General features: G+C 42.6%; 1 protein-coding gene across 8 annotated transcripts in view; it reads right to left on the bottom strand.

Moving 5' to 3' along the window:
* MSRA (methionine sulfoxide reductase A) overlaps positions 1-27443 on the bottom strand; it is a 424140-nt gene that overhangs the window by 145130 nt on the left and 251567 nt on the right. For all 8 annotated transcript variants that reach the window (XR_004672804.3, XR_010112903.1, XR_004672805.3 and 5 more), the window contains exon 5: positions 12230-12336. Coding sequence is in view for 5 of the 8 variants with exons in the window: in XM_034965628.3 (XP_034821519.1) it covers positions 12230-12336 (107 nt within the window). In the remaining 3 variants the exon portion in view is untranslated. The remainder of the gene's footprint in view (positions 1-12229; positions 12337-27443) is intronic.

Raw genomic sequence — 27443 nt, 5'->3', positions numbered from 1 at the left:
CTTCTAGCATGCAACTTACCCATTTCCCTGGGAACAAAGAAACAGAGATAACCATGACATTTTCTCAATTCATGACAGAAAGGAAGATATGCTGATCCTATATTGTAACTATGGTTGGAAATTTGAGGATCTCTAGAAAGGCAGGATGAAGTCACTGTAGACAGCCTTACGTCTGCAGTCACCCATTAAACCCTGATACAGTCGGCCCTCCGTATCCTTGCATTCTGCATGCATGGATTCATTCAACCACAGATCAAAATTATTATAAATAAATGAATAAAAACAATACAACAATACAAACTGTAAGAATACAGCATAACTATTTTAATTTATTAATAGCATTTGCATTGTATTAGGTATAAGTAATCTAGAGATTATTTAAAGTACACAAGAGGTTGTGCATAGGTTATATGTAAATGTCATTTTATATAAGGGATTAAGCATCATCAGATTTTGGTATCTTCAGGGGGTCCTGGAAGCAAACCCCGTTGGATACCGAAGGATGACTGTATTCGTAAAATGCCTGACAGATTAGCATGTATCGCCACACAGCATGGGTGAAAAGCTTATGGAATTCAGTGTCAAATGACTCTAGCTCTCTACATTTACTATGGGGGTCATGTTGGGAATGTGAATGAACACTTCTGAGCTTCAGTTTCCTCATAGGCAAGTCAGAGAACAGATCCTGCCCTAGCCTGTGTGTGACTGTGAAGTTTACCCAGCAAAATACAGGAGAAAGCACTGAAAAGCCGTACAACATTCCACGGTTCTTATTTTCCCCATTTTACAAAAGAAGAATGGGCCATAGAGACCTCTCCAAGGTCACGGTCACTACAGGCAGAGCCAGGGCTCCAGCCAGTTGTTCTCCTCCAAGCCAGTGCCTCTGCCCCCGCTCCATGGAGTGCAACACACAAAACAGGGCTCTCTTGTCAGCTCGGGCTGCCATAACAAAATAACACAGACTACGTGGCTTCAATAACAGGCTTCTATTTCTTACAGTTCTGGGGGCTGAGAAGTCCAAGATCAAGGTTCTGGCAAGGTAGGTTTATTCCAAGTCCTCTTCTCAGGGCTTGCAGGCAGTTCTATTTGTGTTCACATGACTTCTGTGTGCAGCAACAAACACAGCAATAGAGGGCTCAAGAGCCTGCTCCCTGGTGTCTCTTCGTATAAGGACAGCAGTCCCACCATGGGAGCTCCAGCTCAGGACCTCATCTAACCCTGATCACCTCCCAAAGGCCCCGTGTCCAAACACCATCACACTGGGGGTAGAGGCTTCAACATATGAATTTGGGGGGACACAGATATTCGGTCCATAACAAGGGGCAACAAAATGGGCTTCTTTATATGCTGTATCACTTCAGTTCAGGTCAACAGATATTTGTTGACAATCACTAGGTACCAAGCACAGCACCAGGCACTGGGGACATACAGGTGAATGGAAGCCTCCTATAAGCTTACTTAATGTAGAAAACGGGAGAAGAGTTCCTAGGAGATTCTCTGCAGAAAAGAGCATTTGTCACATGTGAGCTTCTGTGACTGTATGTGGGACAGTTTATTACCACAAACTTCACAAGACTTTGCCTCAGATAGCTTTGTTTAAAGCAACTGTAATGCAAGTCTGGCAATGAATCTGTACATAATTAATATTTGATAAGGTAATTAATTTACTGAGGAACATGGGACGGGAGAATAAGGAGAAAAAGCCATTTTCAGCCTATAGATGTTGAAAAGAAAACACAAAGGATCTGTATATACCTCTTGCTGGGGAATTATCTGGTTCAGTTATCATGGTTATAGCATGGCTAAATATTCATTGAGTATATTTAATTTCTCTCATTTGGGTTGGTATAATTAAAACTATTTTCTGGATCATAAAACTGAAGGGGCTCAGCTTCAATAATGTATATTGGGTCACTACTGCATGCCAGCTTGTGTGTGTGTGTGTATATATCACATTTAATTCTTATAATGAACCTACTGGGAAATTTTGTTATCCACACTTAGATCATTTAAAAATTGGTATCAGAGAAATTAAGTCAGGGCTCAAAGAGAGTAAGTGACTAAGAGAGTGCTAGACCACTCTTGCCAAACATCCAAATGCTTTTTGATCACACGCACACACACACACACACACACACATTTTTTTCTCTCCCAAATATCCTTCTAGCTCTTAGGATTTATTTTTTTCTACTGTTATTTTTGGTATGCCACTTTATTTCAGAAGGAGTATAGCAGTAAAATTGGGTCTGTTTTGAAGGTAGAGATGTATGAAAGGGGATAAAGTTTTGCAAATTTTCACCTCTCTTCAAAACTAGATAAAGATCCCCAAGAGAGAGGAAATCAAATCCCATCTCGCTGGAAAACCTGAGTGTGTTCTGGGGTTCAGGGCAAGCCAGATGCGCTCCCACCTAGTGAACAATGCCCACCTCTCCTAAGCAGCCCGGGGAAGAGCCCCCAATTCCAGTCTCCCATTTTGGGGTGGACACATGACACTGGCAGGTTGGAGACCAGATTATGGGGCCTGTGGTCATCTGAAAAATGGTCTCCCCAAAATGTCCATGTTCCAATCCCCTAAAACCTGTGAATGTTATTTTATATGGCACAGATTTCACAGATGTAACTAAATAAGGGGGGTTGAGATGGGGGATTATTCTGGATTGTTTGGGTGGGCCCTAAATGCAACTGTCAGTGTCCTTATTAGAGAGATGCAGGACGAGATCAGATGCCCAGAAGAGGATGAGGCAGGTGGTCACAGAGGCAGAGACTTGAGTGATGCAGCCACAGGCCATGGATGGTGGCACCCACCAGACGCTGGAAGATCCGGGGAGGGATTCTTCCCTGGAGCCCCTGAGGGAGCAGAGCCCAGCTAGTACCCTGATTTGGGTCCAGGGAAATTGACTTTGGGCTTCTGCCCTCTGGAACCATGAGAGAATAAATCCCTGTTGCTTTTAAGCCATCCAGTTTGTGGTAATTTGTTATAGTAGCTATAGGATATTAACACAGGGACAAAAAAGTCAGAGATTTGGCAAAGTAGTGAGAGGAAGGCAGTTTCATCTACCACCCACTGACTTAATCCTACCAAATAATGTTGTACGATCATAATAGCAACTTCGGTGTCAAGAGAGTTTGCAGGATAGGCTTTAGGGTCAAGAACACGATGGTTAATCCTTCCTTTTAATATACAGCATAGCCTCAACCAGGCAGCATGTCCACAGCCTCTGAATTTGGTCTCTGTGTGGTAACAGTGAGTCCATGAAGGGATCAACTTTGAAATACAAAGAAATATAAAACCATCCTTTATGAGGTTCACTGCACAACAGTAAGATTTCCTGAGTCCCTGTGGTTCTCATAGTGAGTCACCAGTTCTCTGGAAAGTTCTTGAGCCTTATTCAAAGGTTCTGAACTTTAAGAATTATAGGCTACATCTTAGATATACTGTGATAATTAGGCTCTCTGATTAGAAGTTACAGATGTCTCATGGGAAGATGGTGACATGACTTTGAAGGACCTGGTAGACCATGCGAAGGAGTTCAGATTTCATTCCACATACAGTAGAGATGCCATGGAAGATGCTGACACAGGGAAGGGAAATGACCCGAGGTACACTGAGGAATGTCACTCTGCTGCCTGTGCGGGTGGTCATAATCATGGAGAGGTAAGAAGTTCAGTTGTCCAGGAACAGATAATGGTGGCTTAAATCATGAGAGTGAACGTGAGAGAAAATGAAAGAAGCAAGCACAGTGGGGATGTCTTTTGGAGGTAGAATCTATTAATCTGATTCATTGGAGGGAAAAGGCGAGGGAAAGGAATGAGGCAGGGATGACTTCTGAGGATCTTGCTTAGTTAGGTAAGTTAAATGATGACCCGATGGGGAAGGGTGTCAATGAGTGGGGAGGGAGGAGGGAGGAGGAAGCCATGGGACTTGTTTACAGGGGGTGGCAATAATCAAACTTTCATTTTAGAAAGCATTACATTGACAAACGAGTGGCGATAACAAGTAGACAGTTTGTTATGGGGATCTGGAGTCCAGAGGGTAGTTCTAGACCCTAAATTTGAGTGTCATTTACACTCACAGTGTCACTGATACTACAAAAAAAAAAAAATTACCATAGAGATGGCATTCAAACTATGCTAAAGAAGAGCAGCAATGACTGCATTGGTAGCGCAAGTGAGTAGGTTTTTTTTGTTGTTGTTGTTGTTGTTCTAGTTGTTGAGACGGAGCCCAGGCTGGAGTGCAGGGGCGCAATCTCAGCTCACTGCAAGCTCCGCCTCTCGGGTTCACGCCATTCTCCTGCCTCAGCCTCACGAGTAGCTGGGACTACAGGCGCCCACCACCACGCCTGACTAACTTTTTGTATTTTTAGTAGAGACCGGGTTTCACCTTGTTAGCCAAGATGGTCTCGATCTCCTGACCTTATGATCCACCTGCCTTGGCCTCCCAAAGTGCTGGGATTACAGGCGTGAGCCACCGTGCCCGGCCAAGTAGGTTATTTGGTAGTGACACTGTCTTCTTCCTCCCCGCCTCCCCGCAACAAAACACACACACCAGTCAAACCACAATTTGTCAGGGCTTAACTGAAGAGCATAGGGAGTCACTAAATATCTGGCTACAATCTAAGCAGGAAGAAAATTAAATAATCAAAACTGAACCTTTATTTTTGAAAATGCTAGCTGGAACCCATTTGTACATGCATACTGTTTTTTTACCTTTCACTTTGGGAACTTTTCTTTAAAATGACCCTGTATTAATTATAAACAAACACAGAGATGATAGATAATAAATTGCTAGATAGTTGAAGTTTAAGATAAAATTATGGCAAATATTTAAAGATTGTAGCTATATACTGATGATAGGGACAGGTGGGTGGATGGATGGATGGGTGGACAAACACTGAGAGACGGATAGATACAGCCTTTAAAACACTGTTTTATATTTGAAACACAGTGGGTAATTTAACAATGACTCCAGAAACATTTTATCCTTATTAGAACTTAATATATTGTAAAATATATACAAAAGAAAACGCTGCTTTTCTTCTCTCTTTTTCGTGAGAGAAATACCCAGAGAAAGCATTGTGCTTACTGTTCACAAGACTTGAAGAGCTGGCAGAAGGAGCCAGGTCATATGGCCAGGAGAATGCTCTTTAGATTTGCTGTCTTTCACATTTCAAAAAACATAATTTCTCAGTGGGAAAAGATTTAATTCCTAAATGAGCTGGAGTCACATTCTCAGGATGGAAGAATTACACGTGAACCACCCTCACTCTACCGGAGGCCACATTCAGTTTAGGAGACTGGGAAATGTTTCTCATGATGGGTTCACTTGGGAGATAAATTGTCCATATTTGACAATCCAAAAACAATAATACATTAGATGATGTCTTGCAATTAGTGCTATAAGCAAATAATTCCACCAAAGATTTGAGGAAAAAAATTTTTTTAATGAGGCTAAGAAAAGATTATCAAGTCTTCTCCTTGAAGGCAAAAACATCCCCCTCCATTTTATGCAAAGTTGTATTAGGGTTAGGGTTAGGGTTAGGGTTGCTCACCAAAGATATGAAGCAGCTGTCAAATTCTGTAAGCAGAATCCAGCATGTTCAAGGTCAGCAAACCCAGCGTGAAGTTCAAGTTTCACTCCTTAAGACTCCATCCTCCTCCTTAAGTCTTTCCTGCCTCTTTTAATCTGATTAGAAATTAGCAAACTTCTTCAGCCAAAACTCTGACAGTTGTTGGTGAGGCTGGTATCCACAACTCAGCCAACTTTGCAGAAAACCACAGTTTCAATGGAAAATCACTTTTGGTTTCTGGCTCCTCAGCAGTACTGCACATCTAATTAGCTCAACAACTGGTCCCTGTGATAAAATCAGCTAATTTTATGTTCAAATGGCTGCTCTGTGGTAAGCAATACTGTCACTCCAAACTTCACATATAAAGAAGCTGCTGAAGAAGCTGGGTACTAGGGGGTCACTGGGGGCAGGCTAGTGAAGAAGACTATTAAATTAGTAACCTAAGTCAACATTACAGTTAGTGTATAGGGGTCCCATCAGCGCTCAAAGAAGACAAATGTCCCGAATGTAGTGATGGGGCCAGAAACACCAAGCCTTCTGAAGAGGAAAGCAGTGTATATAAAATGAACAGAATGAGTCATGGGCAGAATTTCCCCACTTTTAGAAATCACACTAAATGTTTCTGACTAGAGTACAGAGTTCTAGACCATAATCCAGGAGTGTTAAGAAATGACCCTCCCTACCTTAAACACCTCTGTGGTTTCAGGAGCTTGTTCAAGGCTACCCTAGATATAAAACACAGGAAAGCCCAGTTCGGGGGTCACCTCTTCAGCTCCCTGCTCTCCTTCCCTCAGTGGATAAAGCAGTTGGTTAGATCGGCAATTTTCCCCATTTTGTGAATGTATTAGAAACCACATAACTTTTTAAGGTAAAGGCTAAAGCACTGATCAACCTCTTTATGGTATCAAAGCTAATAACATCACCTCTCACAGGCATTGCAAATTGCTGATTTTGTAATGTTTGTATTATCAGTTATATCAACTGAATGAACAGTCAGAAATTCATTCAAGTTTCAAAACTTAAAAGGGCCTCATAAATACATGAATGCATTTAACTTTATATAAAGACATAGAGAGATACACATCTACAGCTAAACAAATATATGTATACAGATAAACATCTAAGATCTATACATGACTTAAAACTGGTTGATGAGCATTTAGTAAGTACTCTGTTGGTACTGTTGTTGCTGTTCTAATAGTATTACTATTATTATTATATAGCTATATATTATATAGATACACATATTATACATAATTATGGTATATAACCTATATAAAAGTACATATTATATCACCATATGACTGCAGCAGGATGCACTCTGCTAAAATTGAACTGTGTTTTTCTTTCTCACCTCTATCAGAGGTGCCAGAAAGTCACTCCATCGTGGCAAATCATTCCTGAGCCATTGCAGTCAGCTGCCTTCCCTGGATTGGAGTGAGAAGGACCCTTTGGAGACAGTGGACCCAGAGGACACTAATGCATCACTTTAGATCCCTGTGGCCCCATCTGCCTCTTGCTAGGCCAGCCACAGTACCCAGTTCTGCAAGGGCCCCCATTCACTTTGTGCAGCTTTTATGCACCTGCATTGCCCAATCTTACACTCAACGCCATGTGCCTCTTGTCTCTTGCCTCCTGCCCTGGCACACAGTACCCTGAGCTCACACATGTGCAGCTCAGAAGTGCAGAATCAACCTATGACTGATGGCATTCAATGGAAACATGCTTCCTCATCTTCCCCCGAATGCCTAGTCATTTCATAAATTTCAAACAACCAGTTACCAGTGGCAGGGGCTAACTTGTATGGGGTCTTCCTTCTTTTCCTCCCCAGTCTCTCTGCCCCTTATTCCTGCTCCCTGGAACCACACATCTCAGTGAATCCTCACACACAAGCCTCTGGCTTGGGCTCTGCTTTCTGTGGGACCCAGGCTAAGCTAAGCTAAGATAAAAATCACAGTGGTCACCTAGGCATGGGCGTCCAGTTAGCTCTATTGCTCACCAGGATGGGGTACACAAAGAGACACTTTGGTTCCTGAAAAGGAAAAAACTTGACCCTCATGATGTGGTCTCCAGGCAGGAAAAGGTGAGAGCAGCTCCCGGTGCAGCACTCTGATGGGCAGGAACCCACGTTCCATGGCCGTCCCATGTTCCATGGCCGTCCCGCTCTTGGGATAAGCCATAGTGAGAGCAGAGGGCCAGGGATCCAGACTGACATGCTCCACCCCTCTACAATGCACATGGGCATGTGCACACACGCACAAGCTCACCCCTTAATGAACTGCTATGCTCTCTAAATGGTAGCCACCAGCCACATGTGGCCACTTAAATATAAATTTAAATTAATTAAAAGATTCAGTTCCTCAGTCACACTAGCCACTGAGGAACGGAGCCAGTGAGCCACTATTTCAAGTGCTCAACAGCCACATGTGGCCAGAGGCCCTCCACTGGACAGTGCAAAAGAGACCACAGCATCATGGCGGAAAGGAGAGTGGTGTTGAAAGGAAGCACTGGTCTAGTCTGAAACTCTGGGTTTCAGTCAATTAGCTGGTACGAAAACATTGAACTTTCAACTCATCTCCCAGTGGAATCTAGGGTCAGTTTTATTTATGCAAAACCATAAAAGAGATATGACAGCATTTGTCCCCTGAGTTGGTGATTAAGCAGTTTATATGCAGTAATGTGAGCAGCAATGGCTATCTGGATACTAAAGGCACAGGAGTCCCAATCTTTATTTAAAAAATAGACCCTACTTTTAAAAGCCAAACAGACACATAGACATGCAGACATGCAGACAGACAGACACAGACACAGACACACAGACACACACACACACACACACACACACACACACACACACACACACACGTATTTAATTCCCATGTGCTTGGGTTCAGAACACCCAGAAAACATCTGGTCAGCACAACTGCCTACAAGATTAACCTTTCCAAAAACTACAAAAATAATGAAAGGATAATTATAGCAGCTCATTAATTAATTATATAATACCTAAATTTTACCTCCTATGGATATCATTTATCTAAAATCAACGTGGGTTCCCCTCAAAACTGAGGGTAGAAACTACATTGGGATAGAAACTGGAAAATTCGGTGATAAGCCTCTTCACCATCACATGGAAGGCACTGGCCTTGAACTGAAAATCTTCATTGCAAATACCAGGATATCATCATATTTCAGTATTCTAGAGGGCAGTTAATATGCTTCCAGAGTCGCTTGGTATTACTCTTGGTACCCTAGAGAACTACGAATCATTACATTAGGCAGTTTATAGATGGCATTATCATATGTGACTTTTAGTAGTAGTTATAAATACTGCCTTTATAATTAAATACAGTGGGATGAAACAATTGAACCACTTTTTAAGTTCTTGGTTGGGGTTGGTTCCTGTGGCGCCCAGTGTAGTGTCCTGCCTGGTTGGACATTTCCCCTCCCACCGCTCAAGTGGAGGAATTAGTTCCTCGGGTACTAAGCCCTCTCTTCTGCATTTTTTTTTTTTTTTTTTTGAGATGGAGTCTCACTCTGTTGCCCAGGCTGGAGTTTAGTAATGCAATCTCAGCTCAATGCAACCTCTGCTTCCTGGGTTCAAGCATTTCTCCTGCCTCAGCCTCCTCAGTAGCTCGGATTACAGGTGCATGTAACCACGCCTGGCTAATTTTTGTATTTTTAGTAGAGACCGAGTTTCACCATGTTAGTCAGGCTGGTCTCGAACTCCTGACCTCATGATCCGCCCACTTCAGCCTCCCAAAGTGCTGGGATTACAGGCGTGAGTCACTGCGCCCTGCCTCTTCTGCTTTTATCTCATTACTTTTCCCAAGTGATCTTATCAGCAACTGGGGTTTCATTTAGCAAATATAAGTTGATAACTCCCAATAATAATAAGGGTTCCTGTTTATGAGGTATTTACCATGTGCTAGGCCCTGTGTTTCACAAGCATTAGCCCAGTTAGCAGTCCTAACAATCTTCCCTGCAAGGCAGAAACAGCCCAAGGCTCCTCCAAACAGCCCCCTGGATGCCCACGTCATGGGCACCTTAGACTCTGCACTTTCACAACTTAACTTACCTTCCCCACAAATCTGCCTCTGCTTCTCTGTACACTTGTACAAAAAATCACCAGCCATGACCTGGAGCTGGACCTCTCCCTCTTAATGACTCTCCACTTCCAGTGAAGTTCCAAGGTCTGGTCTTTCTACTTCCTAAATATCCCTCCCTCCCACCCATACTTCCACCATCCTAGACAAAGCTTCCATTATTTCTGGCCCGGAATCCTATAAAAGCTGCCCAACTCATCTCCCTGCATCCAGTCTTACTTCTCTTTAATTTCATTTATTCTAAGGTCATTGCTCTCTGTCTTTGAGCATCTGGAAAATGGGGATAATGGGGTCTCCCTCATCCTCATAGGTCTGCTTGAGTCAAATAGAACATATGGCTTTCTAAGTGGCAGGTACTTGATAATAAATTGCACAGATGACATGTGAATTGAGAAAATTTCATGCTAGAGACTGCATGTGTAACCACCACCATAAATGCCCAGGTTAGCCCACCACTGTTACAAAAGCCATTACGAAAAAGGGATAAGAGAAAGAATATATAGGTAAAAGGTTTTTAGAATGGAAATACAAGTATACTTAAATTACTCTAAAACTTAGCAGCTTCAAAGTATATACATTTATTATCTCACAGCTTCTGTGGCACAGCTTGGCTGTGTGCCTCTGGCTTGAAGTCCTTCATGAGGCTGTAATCAAACTGTCAGGCAGGGCTGCAGTCTCATCTGAAGGCTTGACTGGGGTTGAGGGGATTCGAAGCTCACTCACATGGTTCTTGGCAGGCTTTTGTCCTTGTCATGTAAGCCTCTGCACAGGGCTGCTTCATGACGTGGCAACTGGCTTCCCCTACCATCTCTCACACAGTAAGAGAGAGTTTTCACAATAGGAGCCACAATCTTTTAATGACCTAGTCTCAGAGTGCTCCCATCACTGCTGTCATTCATTAGAAGTGAGTTGCTAAATGCAGCCCATATTCAAGGAGATGAATTACATATGGGCAGAGAGCACTGGGGGCCATCCCACAGGCTGCCTACCATGACCAGCCAAGCAGACATCACACCCTGGGAGGGAGGTGGGAGGGGCCAAGGAAGGAATGGGCTCTGTCAGCGCCTCCCTCAGGCCTCTCCGCTCATCATAGTCGAACTGACCGTGAGTCACCCGTCCTTCTACTTGCTCATCAGTGGACACTCTAGTTACAGCCTCCTCGTCTCTGCAATCTCTCTGTCCCCATGGAGGAGAAGGGGATAACTCACTCATTCCTGGGGGCTGTTGCATACCTGACTTTTTACATAATTCTAACATAGATTACCTTTATAGTAGCTTCTAGCTCTACTGTCAAATGCAAATCCACATCAGAAAATATAATGATAAATAAAATGTAAGTACTATCACAAAGTTCTAAAAACTAAAGCAAGTCAACTTGTTTTTAAAACAACTAAATCTCTATTGGAGGATTTTAAAAAAGGGTACACAACTCTGAAAATCATTGTTTTGTGATATCATGTATATATTTCTGAGAACTACTTTTATCATAATTCAATTTACTGTTATGAAAAAGTGTTATGGGTTGAATCGTGTCTCCCTCCAAAAGATATGTTGGAGTCCTAAAACCTCAGAATGTGACCTTCCTTGGAGAATGGGTCTTTACAGAGGTAATTAAGTTAAACGAGGTCATGAGGGTTAGCACTAAGCCAATATGACTAGAGACTGTTTAAAAACAAGAAGCTTGGACAAAGAAACACACGCACATAAAACTAGGCTGATGTGAATACAAACATGGAGAAGTCAGCCATCTAGAAGCCAAGGAGAGAGGCCTGGAACAGATCCTTCCCTTCCCTCACAGCACTCAGAAGGAACCAGCCCTGCCGACACCTTGATCTTGGACTTCCAGCCTCCAGAATTGTGAGAAAATAAATATCTGCTGTTTAAACTAACCAGGCTGTGACTGTTTGTTACAATAGCCCTGTAAAACTAATACAGAAGGAAGAAAAAAAGAGAGAGTTTCAGACAGAGACAGAAATAAAGAGAGAAGGAAAAAGACTGATTTTAACAGGCTGTGTCTTCATCTAGATGAGTGATTCAAAGGCAAACACATAAGGGCCTACTCTTCATTTTTTTACATTGAGACAGGGTCTTGCTCTGTCACCCAGGCTGAAGTGCAGTGGTGCAATCACAGGTCACTGCAGCCTTGACCTCCCAGGTTCAAATGATCCTCCCACCTCAGCCTCCCAGGTAGCTGGGACTGTAGGTGCAGGCCACCACGCCTGGCTTATTTTTGTATTTTTTGTAGAGATGGGGTTTCTTCATGTTGCCCAGGCTGGTCTCGAACTCCTGGCCTCAAGCATCCTTCTGCTTCGGCCCCCCAAAGTACTGGGATTACAGGCAGGCGCCACTGGCCCTGGCCCAGGCCTACTCTTAAAACCTCATTTAGCACACGTATTGGACACAATGGCTCCACTCCTAGAGGCTGACACAAATTTCTAAGAGATGTGCAAATAAAACACAATTCCAGATGAAAAGCAGCAGACTGCCCTCTAAAATCAGAACCTGGCCCTAGTCATGGTGGCCTAAGCCAGGGGCTAGGAGCCCAGCAATCCCTACCTTTTGGTAGTCCTCTTTGGAGCTCAGGGCTGCCTCCATTTGCTTGGCAGAGGTCGGGTAGATGGCCGAGCGGTACTGAGTGCCATGGTCGTTCCCCTGGCGCATACCTAGGAAAGCAGAAAACAGGGAGGGTTACCCGGTCACTAGGCGACAGTGCCAGTCTCAAACTGGGCACAATGCTGAGACATTTTGACACTTTCCATATGGTCCCTGTGCCTGATGTGTTGCTAAGTGCTTGTTTTAATTTTCTGTTTACAGCATTTTCTTTAAACAAGCATGAAATGTATCTGTTTTGATTTGCCTGTTTTAATTACAACAAATATCTTTGAACTCAGGTAGATTTATCACAGGTCTTGGATCATACTAGATGTTCTATGAATACATAATTTTACATGAAATACTTAAACAACGATCTACTCCAATTGTCACATGTAATGCACTATGATACATATTATTTCCTTGGGTCCTAAGGAGATACCTGTATGGAAGGTTTCATCATCCCTCCCTTGGTGGGTGAGGAAATGAGACAATGTCTGTGTAAATTCCTGGCACGGTGCTTGGCACATAGCAGGAGTCCTGCACCTATGACTAAAGTCATCTACCCATCTAGCCTGCAACTTAAAGTCAGCAAAGAGCATTTTCTGCCAGTCTGAGCAGCTGAAGGGTGGATGATGGTCAGTTTCTGAGTGTGACAGTGCCCCAGAGTGAAACAGCCACAGGGTTGCCATAGATCCCGTGTAGGCCACCATGTTGTGGTGAAAATGAACCAGGCACTGGGATTCAGGAACTGGACCCAGTAGCATGTTTCAGCTAGTCACATTCCTAATATAGTCAGGGGAAACAGAGACCAGCAGGCATAAGCAAGAATTAGAGGTGTTAAGAGAAAATCTGTGCAGGTTAAAAAAATGCAAGGTTTCAGAAAGGGAGTGGGTAAGTTCATGTGATCAGTGGGGAAGGGGCCTATGTCTCAAAGGCTGGATCAAGGAAGTGACTTGTCTGGGCAGCAGGTGGGCGCCAAGGGTGAAGGTAGAACAAAGGTAAGGATTGCGGAGCAGTGCGGTGCCTTCAGGGACTTGGAAGGAACTGGTACTGCTTGCAAAAGCAGCTGTAACCCAGGAAGCATCTGTGTCAAAGCCCTGATGCCCGCTTCTCAAGAGGATGAGCATGTTACCCTCAAGCGTGAAGCCCAGATGAGAAAGATGCTTCACTGGGAAAGATGACTGGAAACTCAACAGACTGAAAACCTAGAGAAAGAACCAACATCCAGGAGCGGCTGGGAATACAAGAAGTGGCCCTGCTTGTCTACCCATTGAATCACAAAACAAACGAAATATTTGACTGTCATAAATTGATCTAAACAGGCTTTATAATGCTGTTCTCCAGAGGGCAAAATTAACCAAAATTATATTTTGAGATAGGACAGAAAAATGTTATTGATGATAGAATAACTCCTATATGTCTTTCCTCTTTCTGCAAATAAATATGTTCTCTCCAGCAGAAAGAATTCGTGTGTGTCAACTGTAGCCTCCACACTCTGGAGGCTACAGAAGAATTAGGTCATACCCTTGTCTCAAGGAATAACCAGGACGAGGGAGGGAGGGGTAAGAGTAGTCACGAGCCTGACACTGTACTTCCCTGTGCGAGGTCTTTGCCATCATTTCTTGTTTCATCCTCACATGAGCCCTGTGGAGAAGATATTCTTAACCCTCTTTGACAAAAAGGAAATTATGGATCAGAGACATTCAGTGACCCACCTGAGGTCACATAGCAGGTAAATGGCCATCCTGCGATTTAAACTTTGATGGCCCCGACACCAAAGCCCTTTCTCCTTCCAAAATGGATGCATGAGAAGTTACAGCAAAATAATCGAGGACAATGGAACAAAGTGCTTCTGGATGTAGGGTACCTGCTGGGGAGGGGGCATCCCAGCCCAAGGCCCAGAAATAAGAAGAAGCTTGGAACGTTCTGAGGACTGTGAAGAGGCAGGACAAGGTCTGACAAGGAGCCTGGTGGGTCCTGAAGCTGGTGGGTTGGGCGTGTAACCACATAGGTATCTTGACAAGTCATGGTGGGGACCAGAGATGCGTGGAAAGATCAGACTCCCATGAGCTACAGAATTTTCTGGAACCCTGAGTGAGCATAATCACCAAGCAATGACCCAGAGCCCCCTTTCCCACAGATGCAACAAGTGTTGCAAAGTTCACTGTGCCCTCCACTTGGCTTTTGAAAAACTATGAGGAAAAATTATTGACACTATTTGGCTGTCTTGATGTACCAGGAAAGCAAGCAGTGGACTTTCAGTGTTGAGTGGAAAGAGAATTACTGGCTCAGAAACAACACCTTGTGCTTAAAATTCTTCCATAGTACTCTATAAACTGATTAATGAGGACTGGGCTTTGGGGCATTCTTGATGAGAACTGACCTCCTGACATCTACCAACTGCTTGAGATTTCTCCATCCACTTTCTCCAAAGAAGATTTTTAAGGGACAAACAACCCTAAGACTGCTCTGAGGTTTCTCTCCCTCTCGGCAGAGCCAGAGGAAGCAGAGGAAAACAGAAACGCTTCATCTATAATGAAGCATAAGATGATGACTTCTCCTGTGCTCAGAGGGCCTCCTAAGCCTCAGCTCATCTTTGGGTACCAACTCTGTTTTATCCATCCTGATTGCAGACGTGATAAATGTGTCTGAACATGAGAACTTTAAAGGGAAGTTTATGCTAAGAGTTGTTGCTAGGTGATCACTTTACGAGGTCCCAGGAGTTACCGGCTGATAGTGAACATCAGGACAAGTCAGGAACAACGCCTCAGGGTCTGAAACCGCTATCTCTATCTTAGGGAGCTTTGCGGGAGCAATCTCATTAGCAGGACTGTCCATGTTGGTTGAAAATAGAGTGACTCCTACTAGCATGACCTCCACATTCTTCTCTTCTATAGACTGCTGCTAAGAGAAAACGGATCCTGCCTTACAGTCTGCTGCACCAAAGGCTACCTGCATGCTGCAGTGGCACAGGAAGACCACCAGGGACGCTGGCATTGCTGGGAGAGCTCACCCAGGTGCTGCTTCGGGGTGGTCTCCTACCTTCTGCTGGAAAGTAGGGTCTCTGTGAAAAAACATGCCATGGTGTCCCGAAGTCCTCCCCTAGGTGGATGAGCCTCTATCCTTCACAGTGAAAGATGGCACTTCTTATTATCCAGGTGACACTTCCTGGTGCACCTTGCCTTTACCTTAGGTGTTTGAGACAAGCCCTATGAATATAACCATCTCACTTTATCTGAGAACTTAATCCTCTCCATTTTAACTGACAGCTCATTTTTAATTTAAAACACTGAATAAATGAATGGACAGCCCTCCTTTCATCAAAAGGGAGGAAGGGAGAGAGGGAGGGGGAGAAGAAGAGGAGGAAGGAGAGAGGGAGGGAGGGGGAGAGAGAGAGAGAGAGAGAGAGAGAGAGAGAGAGAGAGAGAGAGAGAGAGAGAGATATCATCAAAGTAGCTAACAATCCTATAGTTCTCACTATGTCCAGGCACTGTGCTTTACTACGTTATTCACCCAATTCTGCAAATACTTGGAGGATATTAGTAAACCCATATCCCTGCCCTCTCCCACTGCCAAGGTGAAACTGACATTCAGAGAGAGGCTGGTTGCCTGCTGAAGGCCAGTGCTGCATCTGGAACCATCTAACTCCAAAGTCCGTGATCTTAACCACTATTATCCCGATTTGTAAATATATATAATTTAAGTAAAAAAAAAGGTGGAATATAGGGATCTATGAAAGATATTATGTGGCTCTCTTCTAAAAGGAAGACAGCCACACAATACGGTCACTATCTATCACCTGCACAATGTTCTTTGCATTTTTTCACGCAGTGCATCTCAAGGGAGATGAAATAGTGTTGCTTTATAACAGAGGTGCCACATATTTATTCCATATCTAAAAGCAAAAAGAAAAATGAAAGATCCTGATTTTCAGTAAGGAGTACACATTACTTCTATAGTCATAAATTATTTTGAAAAGGTGGTGATTTCTTCATGAAAGGTCAAAAGTTATCATAGTGTGAATTTTGTTTGTGTAAAAGGGAAATTCTATTTATGGTGGCCAAAGAAAATCTTTTTACTTATTATGCGTCCTAGAATGTCTTTTGGGACTCCATGTCTGTTTATGTTCTAAAATCCCAAGTTTGGCCAAATAATGAAAATATTAGAAAACGTTCAAAATAGTAAAATTTTTAGGTCATCATTGCAAGTCCAAATCTTAAAGTTTTACAGCCAAAGTGCCCCACTATATGAGATTTACAACATGCTTACATTGAAATCAGTACCAAGCACACATGTGCACACACATTTACAAAGCTAGTCCATCATGGATAGTGTTCATATTAGCAGAAGTACCAATCGACATATTATACCTTTGTAGTTTCCAGATTTAATTACAGAAAAGTACATAAGACATAAATGTACAAAAGTACATAAAATAGATATGCACAGTTAAGTGTCTACTATTACTCTATTTATAATTATTGATTATAAAGTGAATACTCACATCACCACCACTAATGTCAAGAAAGAGAGTACAGCCAAGTACCCTTGAGAGTCTTCCATGTGTCTCTATTGATGACAATGCCTTCCCTCTCTCTAGTTGTACCACACCTGGTTTTTGCAATAATTTCTTTAGCACACGGACACATTCAGAATAAACCTAGTTTAGTTTGGCCTGTGATATGGTTTGACTGTGTCCCCTCCCAAATCTCATCTTGAGCTGTAGCTCCCATAATCCCCATGTGTCATGGGAAAGACCTGGTGGGAGGTAACTGAATCATGGGGGGCAGGTCTTTCCCATGCTGTTCTCATGACAGTGAATAAGTCTCATGAGATCTGATGGTTTTATAAAGGTCAGTTCTCCTACACACACTCTCTTGCCTGCTGCCATGTAATAAGATGTGCCTTTGCTCCTCCTTCGCCTTTGGTCATAATTGTGAAGGCTCCCCAGCCATGTGGAACTTGGGGTCCATTACACCTCTTTTTCTTTATATATTATCCAGTCTCCGGTATGTCTTTATTAGCAGTATGGGAATAGACTAATACAGCCTATTTTTAAAATTAATATAAATGGAATTATACTACAGTTTGAATCTTTCACTTACAATTATGATCATGAGGTCCTTCCATTTTCTTCATTTTCATGGCTTCATAATATCCCATTGTATGAATGCACCACAATGGATTTATACATTCTACCCTTAATGAACATTACCAGCCTGGGGCTGTAAAGAACATTCTTGACATGTATTCTCTTATACATATGCATGAGTTTCTCTTGAGTACATACCTAGAAATAGAATTGTTGGTGTATAGTGTTTGCATGTCTTCAACTTAACTACATGCTGAACTATTTTTCCAGAGTAGTTGTACCAATTTACAAAACCACATGACTGCACAAGAATTCCTGGAGCTCTAAATGCTTGCCAATTCATTAAAGTCTGCTAATGTCAGATTTTCACTTTTTGTCAGTCTGCTTGGTGTGTAATGGAATCTCACTTGATCTTAATTTGCATTTTCCTGATTAATAACGTTAATTATCATTTTATGTTTCTTTGCCATAATTCAAGTCCTTTGCCCATTTTTTCTCTCAGCAGTCTGTCTTTTCTAAAAAAAAATACTGCACATACATTTAAGTCTATTTTTTATATATTCTGAATACTAATCCTTTATCAAATATAATCTCTCTGTTCTTGGCAATTTTGTATTTTTTATTTTTCTTTTTTTTTGTTCTTGGCATTTTCTTTATGATGCTTTTTGATGAACCAAAGTTGTCAGATTTTGATATAGTTAAATTTGTCAAATATTTTTCCTTTACGGTTAGTGCTTTTGTGTCTTGTTTAGGAAATGCTTCCGAAACCCAAGGTCATGAAAATTATCTACTTGAAGTTTCGTACGTTTGCCTTTGACATTTATGTATTCAATCTACTTGGAATTGATTTTTGTGTATGGTGTGAGGCAGAAATCCAATTAACTTTCTTCCTATAAGAAAATTATCTTATCACTATTGATTAAGAAGCCATTAATTTCCCCAGTACTATGAAATGCCAACTGTGTCATTTGTCATACTTTGACATGAGTGGGTCTGTTTCTGAACTCTCTATTCATTTGTCCCTACATCAGATACACAATGTCTTAACAGCTGTAGCTTTATAATGACTCGATATCTGGAAGAATAAGTCCTCTCATCCTCTTGTTCTTATGCAAGTATCTTTGCTTTTCTTGGACTTTTGCATTTCCCTATAAATGTCGAGATTAGCTTTTAAGATCCACAAAAACAACAACAACACTGACAACAACAACAAAACTGTTGGGATCTCATTTGGATTTGCACTGAATTCATAAAACAATTTGGAGAGAATTGGTGTGTTTACCAACCATAAACAAGACCCAATATTAGATCTTCCAGCTGCCTAACTACTAAGCCAATGCCATGTTTTTTTTGTTTGTTTGTTTGTTTTTTGTTTTTTTTTTTTTTTAGATTTTTTGGTAGCACTCCACTTCAAGGTACCAGTTCCTGGTAAATAAGTAAACCCTGAAATTCCAGTGGGTGGACATAATAGAAGTTTCTTTCATAATCATGCAAAGCAGTTAATAAAAAGGAGATGGTAACAGTTCTACTTCATGAACTCTTCAGGGGCCTAGGCTGACAGAAGCTTCACCACCTTCAATATGTTGCTTCAAAGGTTTCCCTTGGCATTAGCATTCAGCAGGCAGACTGAATATAGAGAGAAAAGTTCACAGATCATGCAGGAGGTTTTTCTGAGCCAGGTCTGGAAGCAGCATATGTCACTTCTTCCTCATTCCACTGGCCAGAACTCAGTCACATGACCACTTCAAGGGAGAAGAGGAATGGTGTCCGGCTGGGGAAAGATAAATAGGTATCTAGTGGATTTTTCAATCAGCATACACGTATTCTTTCCTTGACTTATTGCATGAGCTAGGACCCCCACTCCAATGCTGATTAGAAATTGCAATGGCATTCTCTGTAGCTTCTCAACGCATCATTATTAAATACAATGCTTGCTATAGGCTTTTGCATGTACTACTTATCAGAATAAGAAAGTCATCTTTTATATGTGTTTTTAAATTATTTATGAATACTGAATTGTATTCAATACTTTTTAAGCATCTATTTCAATAATCATACATGTTTTTAAAATACCTGCTAAGGTGGTTAATTACATGGGCTAATACTGAAGTGCTAAACTAAGCTTGCGTTCGTTGGAGGAAACTAAAATTGGTCATGATGTATTATTTTCTTATATACTATTAAATTCAGTTTGCTAATAGTTTGCGTAGGATTTCTGCAAATATAGTCATAAGTAAGATTGTCCTACAATTTTCTTTTCTTACATAGTTAAGTTTTGGTATCAAGACTATGCAAGGATCATAAGATGGACTGCATCTCTCTCTAATCTCTTGAAAACATTATGAAAAACTGCAATTATTTCTTCCTTAAATGTTGGGAGAACTCACTGATGAAGCCAGTGGTGTCTTTCTTCAGTTTTATTAAACTATATTTTTAAAGAATGTATCTAACTTTTCAAATTTATTGACACAAAGTTGCTTATCATATCTTCCTGGTTTCTGTAAAATCTCCCACATCTGTAGTGATATCCCACTTTTTATTCCTAATGTTGTATATTTGTGTCTTCTCACTTTTTCCTTGAACAACTTCCCAGAGCTTTATCAATTTTGTAGCCATTATGAAATACTGACTCTTGGCTTTTTTGATCTTCTGTTTGTTTGCTTCCCATTTCATTTCTTTCTGCCCTTCATTATTTATTTTATACTGTTTGGGTTGAATTTCTTGCTGATTTTCTAAGTTCTTGAGATGGACGCTTAGCTCAGCTTCTTTTCTCTTCTAATATATGAATTTAAGGCTCTATATGTCCCTCTGAGAACTGCTTTACCTATGCCCTATCAATTTTAACATACAGTATTTTAATTATCATTTGATTCAAAGTATTTTACAATTTCCATCATGATTTATCTTTGATAACTAGGATATTCAGATTTGTTTTTTTCAGGCAAGCTCTTGCTCTGTTGCTCAGGCTGGTGTGCAGTGGCACAATCATGGCTCAGTGTGGCCTCAACCTCCTGGGCACAAGCAACCCTCCCACCTCAAACTCCTGAGTAGCTGGGACTACAGGGATGTGCCACCATGCCCAGCTAGTTTTTTTGAAATTTCTTGTAGAGATGGAGACCTCACTATGTCACCCAGACTGGTCCTGAACTCCTGGATTCAAGTGATCCTCCTTGGCCTCCCAAAACGCTGGTATTACAGACGTGAGCCATAATGCCTGGCCAGAAATTTTTAAATTTTCTAACATAAGACGATTTTCTGAATACTTGCATTATGGTAAGAGAAAAAAAAAGCTACATGATTTTAATCCCTTTGAAACATACTGAGCCTTTTATGGCCTGGAATATGTGTGATTGAGAAGAAGGTGCCCCCCCAGGTGTGGGGTACAGCATCTTACCATGTCCACTGGGTCAAGTGCTGGAATTGTGTCGGTCACTCCCTCTACGTCCTTAATAAGGCTCTCAAAGCTCACATTTTCTGGGATTAACAAGTTTGCTCAGAATAAAGATATATCTAATCCTCTGCTTACCTGTCTGGGTTCCTGTGTTGCCTTCCATTTTAACCTGGTTAATTCCTCATAGTTCTGTCAGCCCTTTGATGTGATGCTTTATATATATAGTTGTATTTTATTCAACATTTGGAGCTGCTTTCAGTGGGCAATTTGGTCTGAATAACTCAGCCTGCCATTCCTGGAACCTAGAAATCCTAGTTCCTGCCAGTGTTACCAGCTCGGATTTTTCTGTGACCTAATTCAGTACTCTTTTATGTGAAGTCTAGTAATTCTTCTGACTTCATTTCTTTTTAGTGATTTCATACCATTTCAGCAATTTATTCAAATTCTAAATGACCTAACCATTACTATCTAAGATATGTGAAACTCTTCCTGGCTAAAAGTTTTCAAAAGCCTGATTATTTGAGCTTCTTCATCTTGCAAATCCTTAATAGGATTATAAAATTGTAATGGACATCACAAAGAGTTTAAAATCATCGGATAATGTGCTGCTGTTTCCAGTGGGGCGTGTTTTCTGCTTTCTGATAGAACTGTGTAGCACTGTGGGGCCATGTGCTACCCAACAGAAAGAACATCAGGCTTCGATTTTAGCCCTGAAGTCTGAATTCCACCTCTGTCAAGCAATGTAGTAAGTGGCTTGTGCCAAATCACTTCACCTCTCCGGGCCTTTCTGTTGCTCTACAAAATGGGTCTAAGGTTCATAGGTTGCTTTAAGGATCAAATGGGATCACGTACACATGAGCACTTAGCATCGTGCACAGCTCAGGAAAGACCTTCAGTAAGAGTCTGTCACTCAGAGTGCAGCCACCAAACCCTTGTAACACTAGAAAGGCAAAGGAAAAATGGTAAATAGAAGCTTTATAGTATTATATGACAGAAGGATTTAAAAGTGCAAATAACACTTTTGCAAACAGCAAAGATACTACGAACACGTATGATAATGTGATAGAAGGGAAAGTGTGACTGAAAGAACAATTAATAAAAATATCAGTTAAATTCTTTTGTTTCATTTTTCTCTGTTTCTGAAATTCTTAAAAGAATGAAATCCCTTTCAGAATTCATAATGCTGGGTTTGGGTCGCTTTTGCATTTTATGTGTGTGCAGCTGTTCTTCCACTCCGAGTCTGCACATCTGCTCATTAGCAATACAATATCATTCCCACTGTCTAATTATTTGCAGATGATAGATTCCTTGTATATGGTCTAAAAAAGGGTAGTCCTTCAAAACTGGTGACTTATTTTAAAAAACTAACTTCAAGGGGTCAGCACAAGGAAGTTCAGATATTAATCTGGCAAGTTCAAATACACGAACGACAGTATTTTATTGCCAAGTTGATGGGGAACAGAAGGAAAATAGGATTTGTCTCCCTTCAACGAATGTTTCCCAGTAGACAGCACAGGGGACCTGCTTCTCCACAGAGCACCTGGAAAGAGGCTCGGGAGCCAACCTCCTGCACACGGAGTGGACCTATCCCACCCGATTCCCTGGGGCCACCTGGAAAAAACTCGCCTGGAGCAGGGCTTCGTGGTGACTGCATACGTCTGGCAGGGAAGCCCATGCAGCCCAAGGACACCAAGTAGAGAAGAGTCCTTGCAGGCTCTCTAGTTCCAAGCACAGGCTGAGGAGCCCCACAAAATCCCCAGCTCACGGTAAGGCCAGGATGTGTGGCCCTGGGGCCCCAGGAAACCCAACAGCACAGACGGTGCAGCCCACGGGGGCAAACCAGACCAAGCCTTCTGAGGACAACTGGGAGCTGTGCTGCAGGTGGAAAGGGGTGAAGAGGAGCTGATTGAGGATAAAGGGTGTGAACCAAGAATAGGAAGCCATCAGGGGTAATCAGAACATGAGCTGAGGAAAAATGATAGAGAACAAGCAGAGAAATACTGGGATTCACGAAAGAACAAGACAAACAAACAGCAGCTGTTGATGGAAACGGCCCTTCCACAGGCGGCATGAGCACGACAGCTATTAGAGCCAGCGCTTATTCCGCACCAGGCGCCACGCTCTGCACAGCAGGCTCCGCTCCCGTGTGCGCCCCCACACTGAGAAGGCACAAACTATTACAGATGCAGAAACAGAGGTTCACTCACTAGTTCAATGAGAAAACATTTAATACAAAGCCCACCTTCTAGAGGAGTCAGAGAATAAGCAATAAACAAGTAAACATGTGATTTTACCTCATGATGAGTTAGGAAGGAAGGAGAGAACGATGGTACAGAAGTTCATGGGGGTGAGGGCTGGGAGTGCTACTTTAATTAGGGTGGGCAGGGAAGACCTTTCTGAGGATGACATCTTCAGCTGAGACTTAAAGGAGAAGGAGCCAGTCACATAGTTCTTGCTGTCCTCGATCCTGGAGCAAGGAAGAGCAACATTTACTAAGCACCCCTTAGGGGCCAGTCTTAGCGGTAGATGTTTTATAATCCTAATTGCATTTAATCCTGACTATAACCCTATGAAGTAGGCATCACTGACTTTGCTTAGCAGAAGAGAAGCAATGAGGTTCCAAAGACTTGCAGTCTTGCCTGATGTTGGTGGCAGACCAAGAGCTATGGACAGGCTAAGCAGTAGGCACACTGTGCGAGGCAAGAAAGAGCTCAAGTCTTCCAGGAATGGAACAGATGAAGGCCACAGTAACTGAAGCGCAGTAAGCATGGATGGGGCATAGTCTGGGGAGAACTGTGGTATGAGCCAAAGTTGGAAAGGCAAGTGCCAATCAGGTAATCCCAGGCCACACTGGCCACTGTAAAGAGTCTGGATCTCATCCCAAAGAAACCGGGCAACCAGCAAAGCGCTTTAAGCCAGAGGGGGCCACAGCTGGTTTTGTGTTTTTAACAGGGCATTATGGAGCAGGGAATGAGAAAGGGTGAGACAGGCCAGTTAGTAAACTACTGGAGGACCTACGTGGTCAAGTGGATAGAGAGAAATGAGGCCTGTCCGCACAGCGAGTGCCGGGCCGATCTGGTTCACAGCCATGACATCTCTGACCCCAGGGTCCACACTCTTAACAACAGGTTTGATTAAAGACGTTTTAATTAAGGGAACATTGTAATTAAGGCTTTCAGAAGGGTGACTGGGAGTTCATCACCAGCTTATAGTTGAAGGCTGTGTTAGTCAAGACATAGGTTCAGCTGCTGTAGAAAATGAGAATAAGAAGGCTTCAATGAACCACAATAGCAGTACTTTAAACAAGAGTTCTTGCCTAAAGATCCAGCCTGGGATGGTGACTCCGGCTCCTCCATCTTGCAGCTCTAGCAGGACAAGGGTCAGGCTCCATCCCTGGGCTTCGTGATGGTCCACCACTTCAGCCCCACACTGACTTGTGGGAAGGGAGGAAGCGGATGAGAATGCCCCTTCCTCTAAGGCCACAAACCCAGAAGCTGCACGCTGTCACTTCTACTAAGGCCCCCACAGTCAGAATTTAGACATGTGGCCATACTTAGCTCTAATGTGTCTGAGGGATTTTGTCTTTATGGGTGGCTGCACACCAGCTAAAATTCTTAAACTACACAGGTGGGGGAAACCCTAATATTGGGGTCAACCAGCACTCTCAGCCAGAGGCCTCTGCAAAGGCCACTGCTCCCCAAGGAGTAAACCAGAGCAGTTTCCAGAGCACAGTCCTCTGGGAAGGCTTGGAGTTGCCACAAAAGGTCCACGCATCCAACTGTGCAGCAGGCAAGATCTAGAGCCTGGAGAATGCATTATGTGTACAATAGTTCGATTTTCCAGAAGTACATGACGTGGAAGTGGTGAATACAATAGGCATGCAATTTAAAGTATAATTAAATCCATAGTAGCATTTTAATACATTTGCTTTTTTAAATATACTAAAAGCACAATTGTTATCACTGGAGGATCCATAAAAATGTGCATCCCAGCTGGGTGCAGTGGCCACATCTGTCATCCCAGAACTTTGGAAGGCTGAGGCAGGTGGATTGCTTGAGCCCAGGAGTTCGAGACCAGCCTGAGCAACAGGGCAAAATCCATCTCTACCAAAAATACAAAAAATAAGTTGGGCATGGTGGCGTGCACCTGTCATCCTAGCTACTCAGGAGGCTGAGGTGGGAGGATGTCTTGAGCTTGGGAGGCAGAAGTTGCAGTAAGCCAATTGTGCCACTGCACTCCAGCCTAGGTGATAGAGCAAGATCATGTCTCAAAAAAAACAAAAAAAAAAAAATTGTGCATCCTTCGAAGAGGTCTTCCTAGTCAGGAAGCTTAGATTCCTCTAGTGTAGGGAAAAGAAAATAGACCTGAGCTTTAGACAGAGCTGCATCCAAATACTGCCACTAACATTAAGCAAGATTGTGAGTCTTCTGGAACCTCATTGCTCCTCTTCTGCTAAGCAAAGACAATGATCCTTACTTCACAGGCTTATGGTCAGATTTAAATGAAATTAGGATTATAAAACATCTATCGCTAAGACTGGCCCCTAAGAGGTGCTTAGTAAATGTTGCTCTCCCTTGCTCCAGGACTGAGGACAGCAAGATGGGTTGCAACTGAGAAATCAGATTTAGTGGGTGAAGTCACACAAAACTGAAGACTCTCTGCCTGGTGTACCTGTGGCTTGGCTCGAGGCACTCAGTCTGTGCCCCGTGTCCTACGCAGGACTAGGAGGTCTGAATTGTGTTATTCATGCACAGGTCATGCTAGTTAGGAGGATACAGACCAGCCATGAAATGCTGGGAACCTGATCCAGTTCTTTAGATTACTCTGTCAGAAGAAACCTTAAGGAGGCTTTTGAGCAAGGATCCACCAGCCTCATCACCACTGTCAGCACCAGCAAGGTCCCAGAAGACAACATAAACAATGCTGAACTCTTTCCAACCAATGCAAGAGACACAAGAATCTCGGTGGGTAGAAAACCCACACTTTAGTAGATGGAGGGTAAATACCCAGACAAAGAATCAAGGGCAACACAGATGTAAGAATAAATGTAAAATTAAAATCTGATGGAATTGTATTGTTGTGTTGAAAAAGACGTAACAACAATACCTGGCACTGGCATGGCACCTATACCATTTTCATGTTATTTTCACACTATTTTATTTAAATCCTACATCAGACCATGAAGTCGGCAGTATAGACATTATTATCCCTTTTTGTGTAGATGAGAAAAACGGAGGTTCAGGTTGGGTAAGTGTCCTGGCCAAAATCATGTGGTTGGGAAGGGGCCAACCAGGGACCAGAACTCAAATCTCCTAAATCTCAGGCACCTACCATGTTGCCTGGAGACAGTGGGAGTCTGGGTACCCCATGGCCAGAAATGTACACCTGCCAGTCTATCCTCAGGAGCCTAAAGGAACTGTCTTCATCCCATGAGTAAGAAAGAAGGCCAGAATAGCACCTATTGGCTTAAACAGTGGGATTCAAATGTTTCAGCAAAAGTAGAGGTTCTGTGGTAATTGGTAAATGAAAAGAAAAGACTATTCCACTTACGGACCACATGAGTAATGATGCTAGCATGTCTGTCATTCCTCCTTAGGCTAATCCGTGGAGTGGCATCCTCTTCAGACTCACTGTCTAGTGGCTGTGGAATAACAGGTCTCGGGCCTCACCTATACCTTAAAAAGCCTACACCTTCCAATCTCTCACTTAACAGCTTTGCTCCCTCCAAAATGGCAGAAGGCTAGGCACAGTGGTTCATGCCTCACGGCCTGTAATCCCAGCACTTGGGGAGGCCGAGGTGTGTGGATCACCTGAGGTCAGGAGTTTGAGACCAGCCTGACCAACATGGTGAAACCCCATCTCTAGGAAAAATACAAAAATTAGCTGGGTGTGGTGGCGGATGCCTGTAATCCAAGCTATTCAGGAGGCTGAGGCAGGAGAATCACTTGAACCTGGGAAGCAGAGGTTGCAGTGAGCCAAGATCGCACCACGGTACTCCAGCCTAGGCGACAGAGCAAGACTCCATCCAAAAAAAAAAGGAAGAAAACATATGGGGACTTCATCTAGATGTCCATTAGGGCAGATACTATGAGAGCTACTTCAGCACCTTGAAGCAGGAAAGACATGCTGAATGTTCTCTGTTTAGCCTATGCCATGAAGATCTGATTTAACTGGAAGGGGACTCTAAGCTTACATTCTTGCTGTTTCTACTACAGTAAGACCATTGACATCAGCAAGAATCTCCACATTTGCAAATATCAGTGTAGATACTGCTTCTCCTATAAAATGCAGTGAATTATAACTAAAAAAATTTAAGGCCCCTTCAAGTCCTTAATGACTTTACAAAAAGGTACTAAAATCTTTCAACATGCTAATTAAAATACATTTCTTTTGAGTCACATTTCTGTGGAAATCATGTTTCCTGGGCACATCTTCACATCAAATGTCAATGCCTTTTCAACTTCTACACAAGTTTTGTCTTTTTGTTGATAAGCAATTCTGGCACAGGCAAGAGCATTGCTGGAGTAGTTTTAGTAATCACTTTTGTTTCTGAAAAGAACCTGGAGTGGACTACTGCCTCACAGATCAGAGTCACCACCAAATCCAACCTGCTGCTCTCTTTGAAAATGTCCATTTTCTGAGTAAGAACAGTCAGTCTTACATATCTTCCCCACCCTCATCTTCTCTAGTGG

The sequence above is a fragment of the Pan paniscus genome, chromosome 7 (assembly GCF_029289425.2).
Source record: "Pan paniscus chromosome 7, NHGRI_mPanPan1-v2.0_pri, whole genome shotgun sequence".
Taxonomy (NCBI): Eukaryota; Metazoa; Chordata; class Mammalia; order Primates; family Hominidae; genus Pan; species Pan paniscus.
Note: the sequence above shows the minus strand (reverse complement) of the source record. Positions and strands in the feature narration are given on the sequence as shown.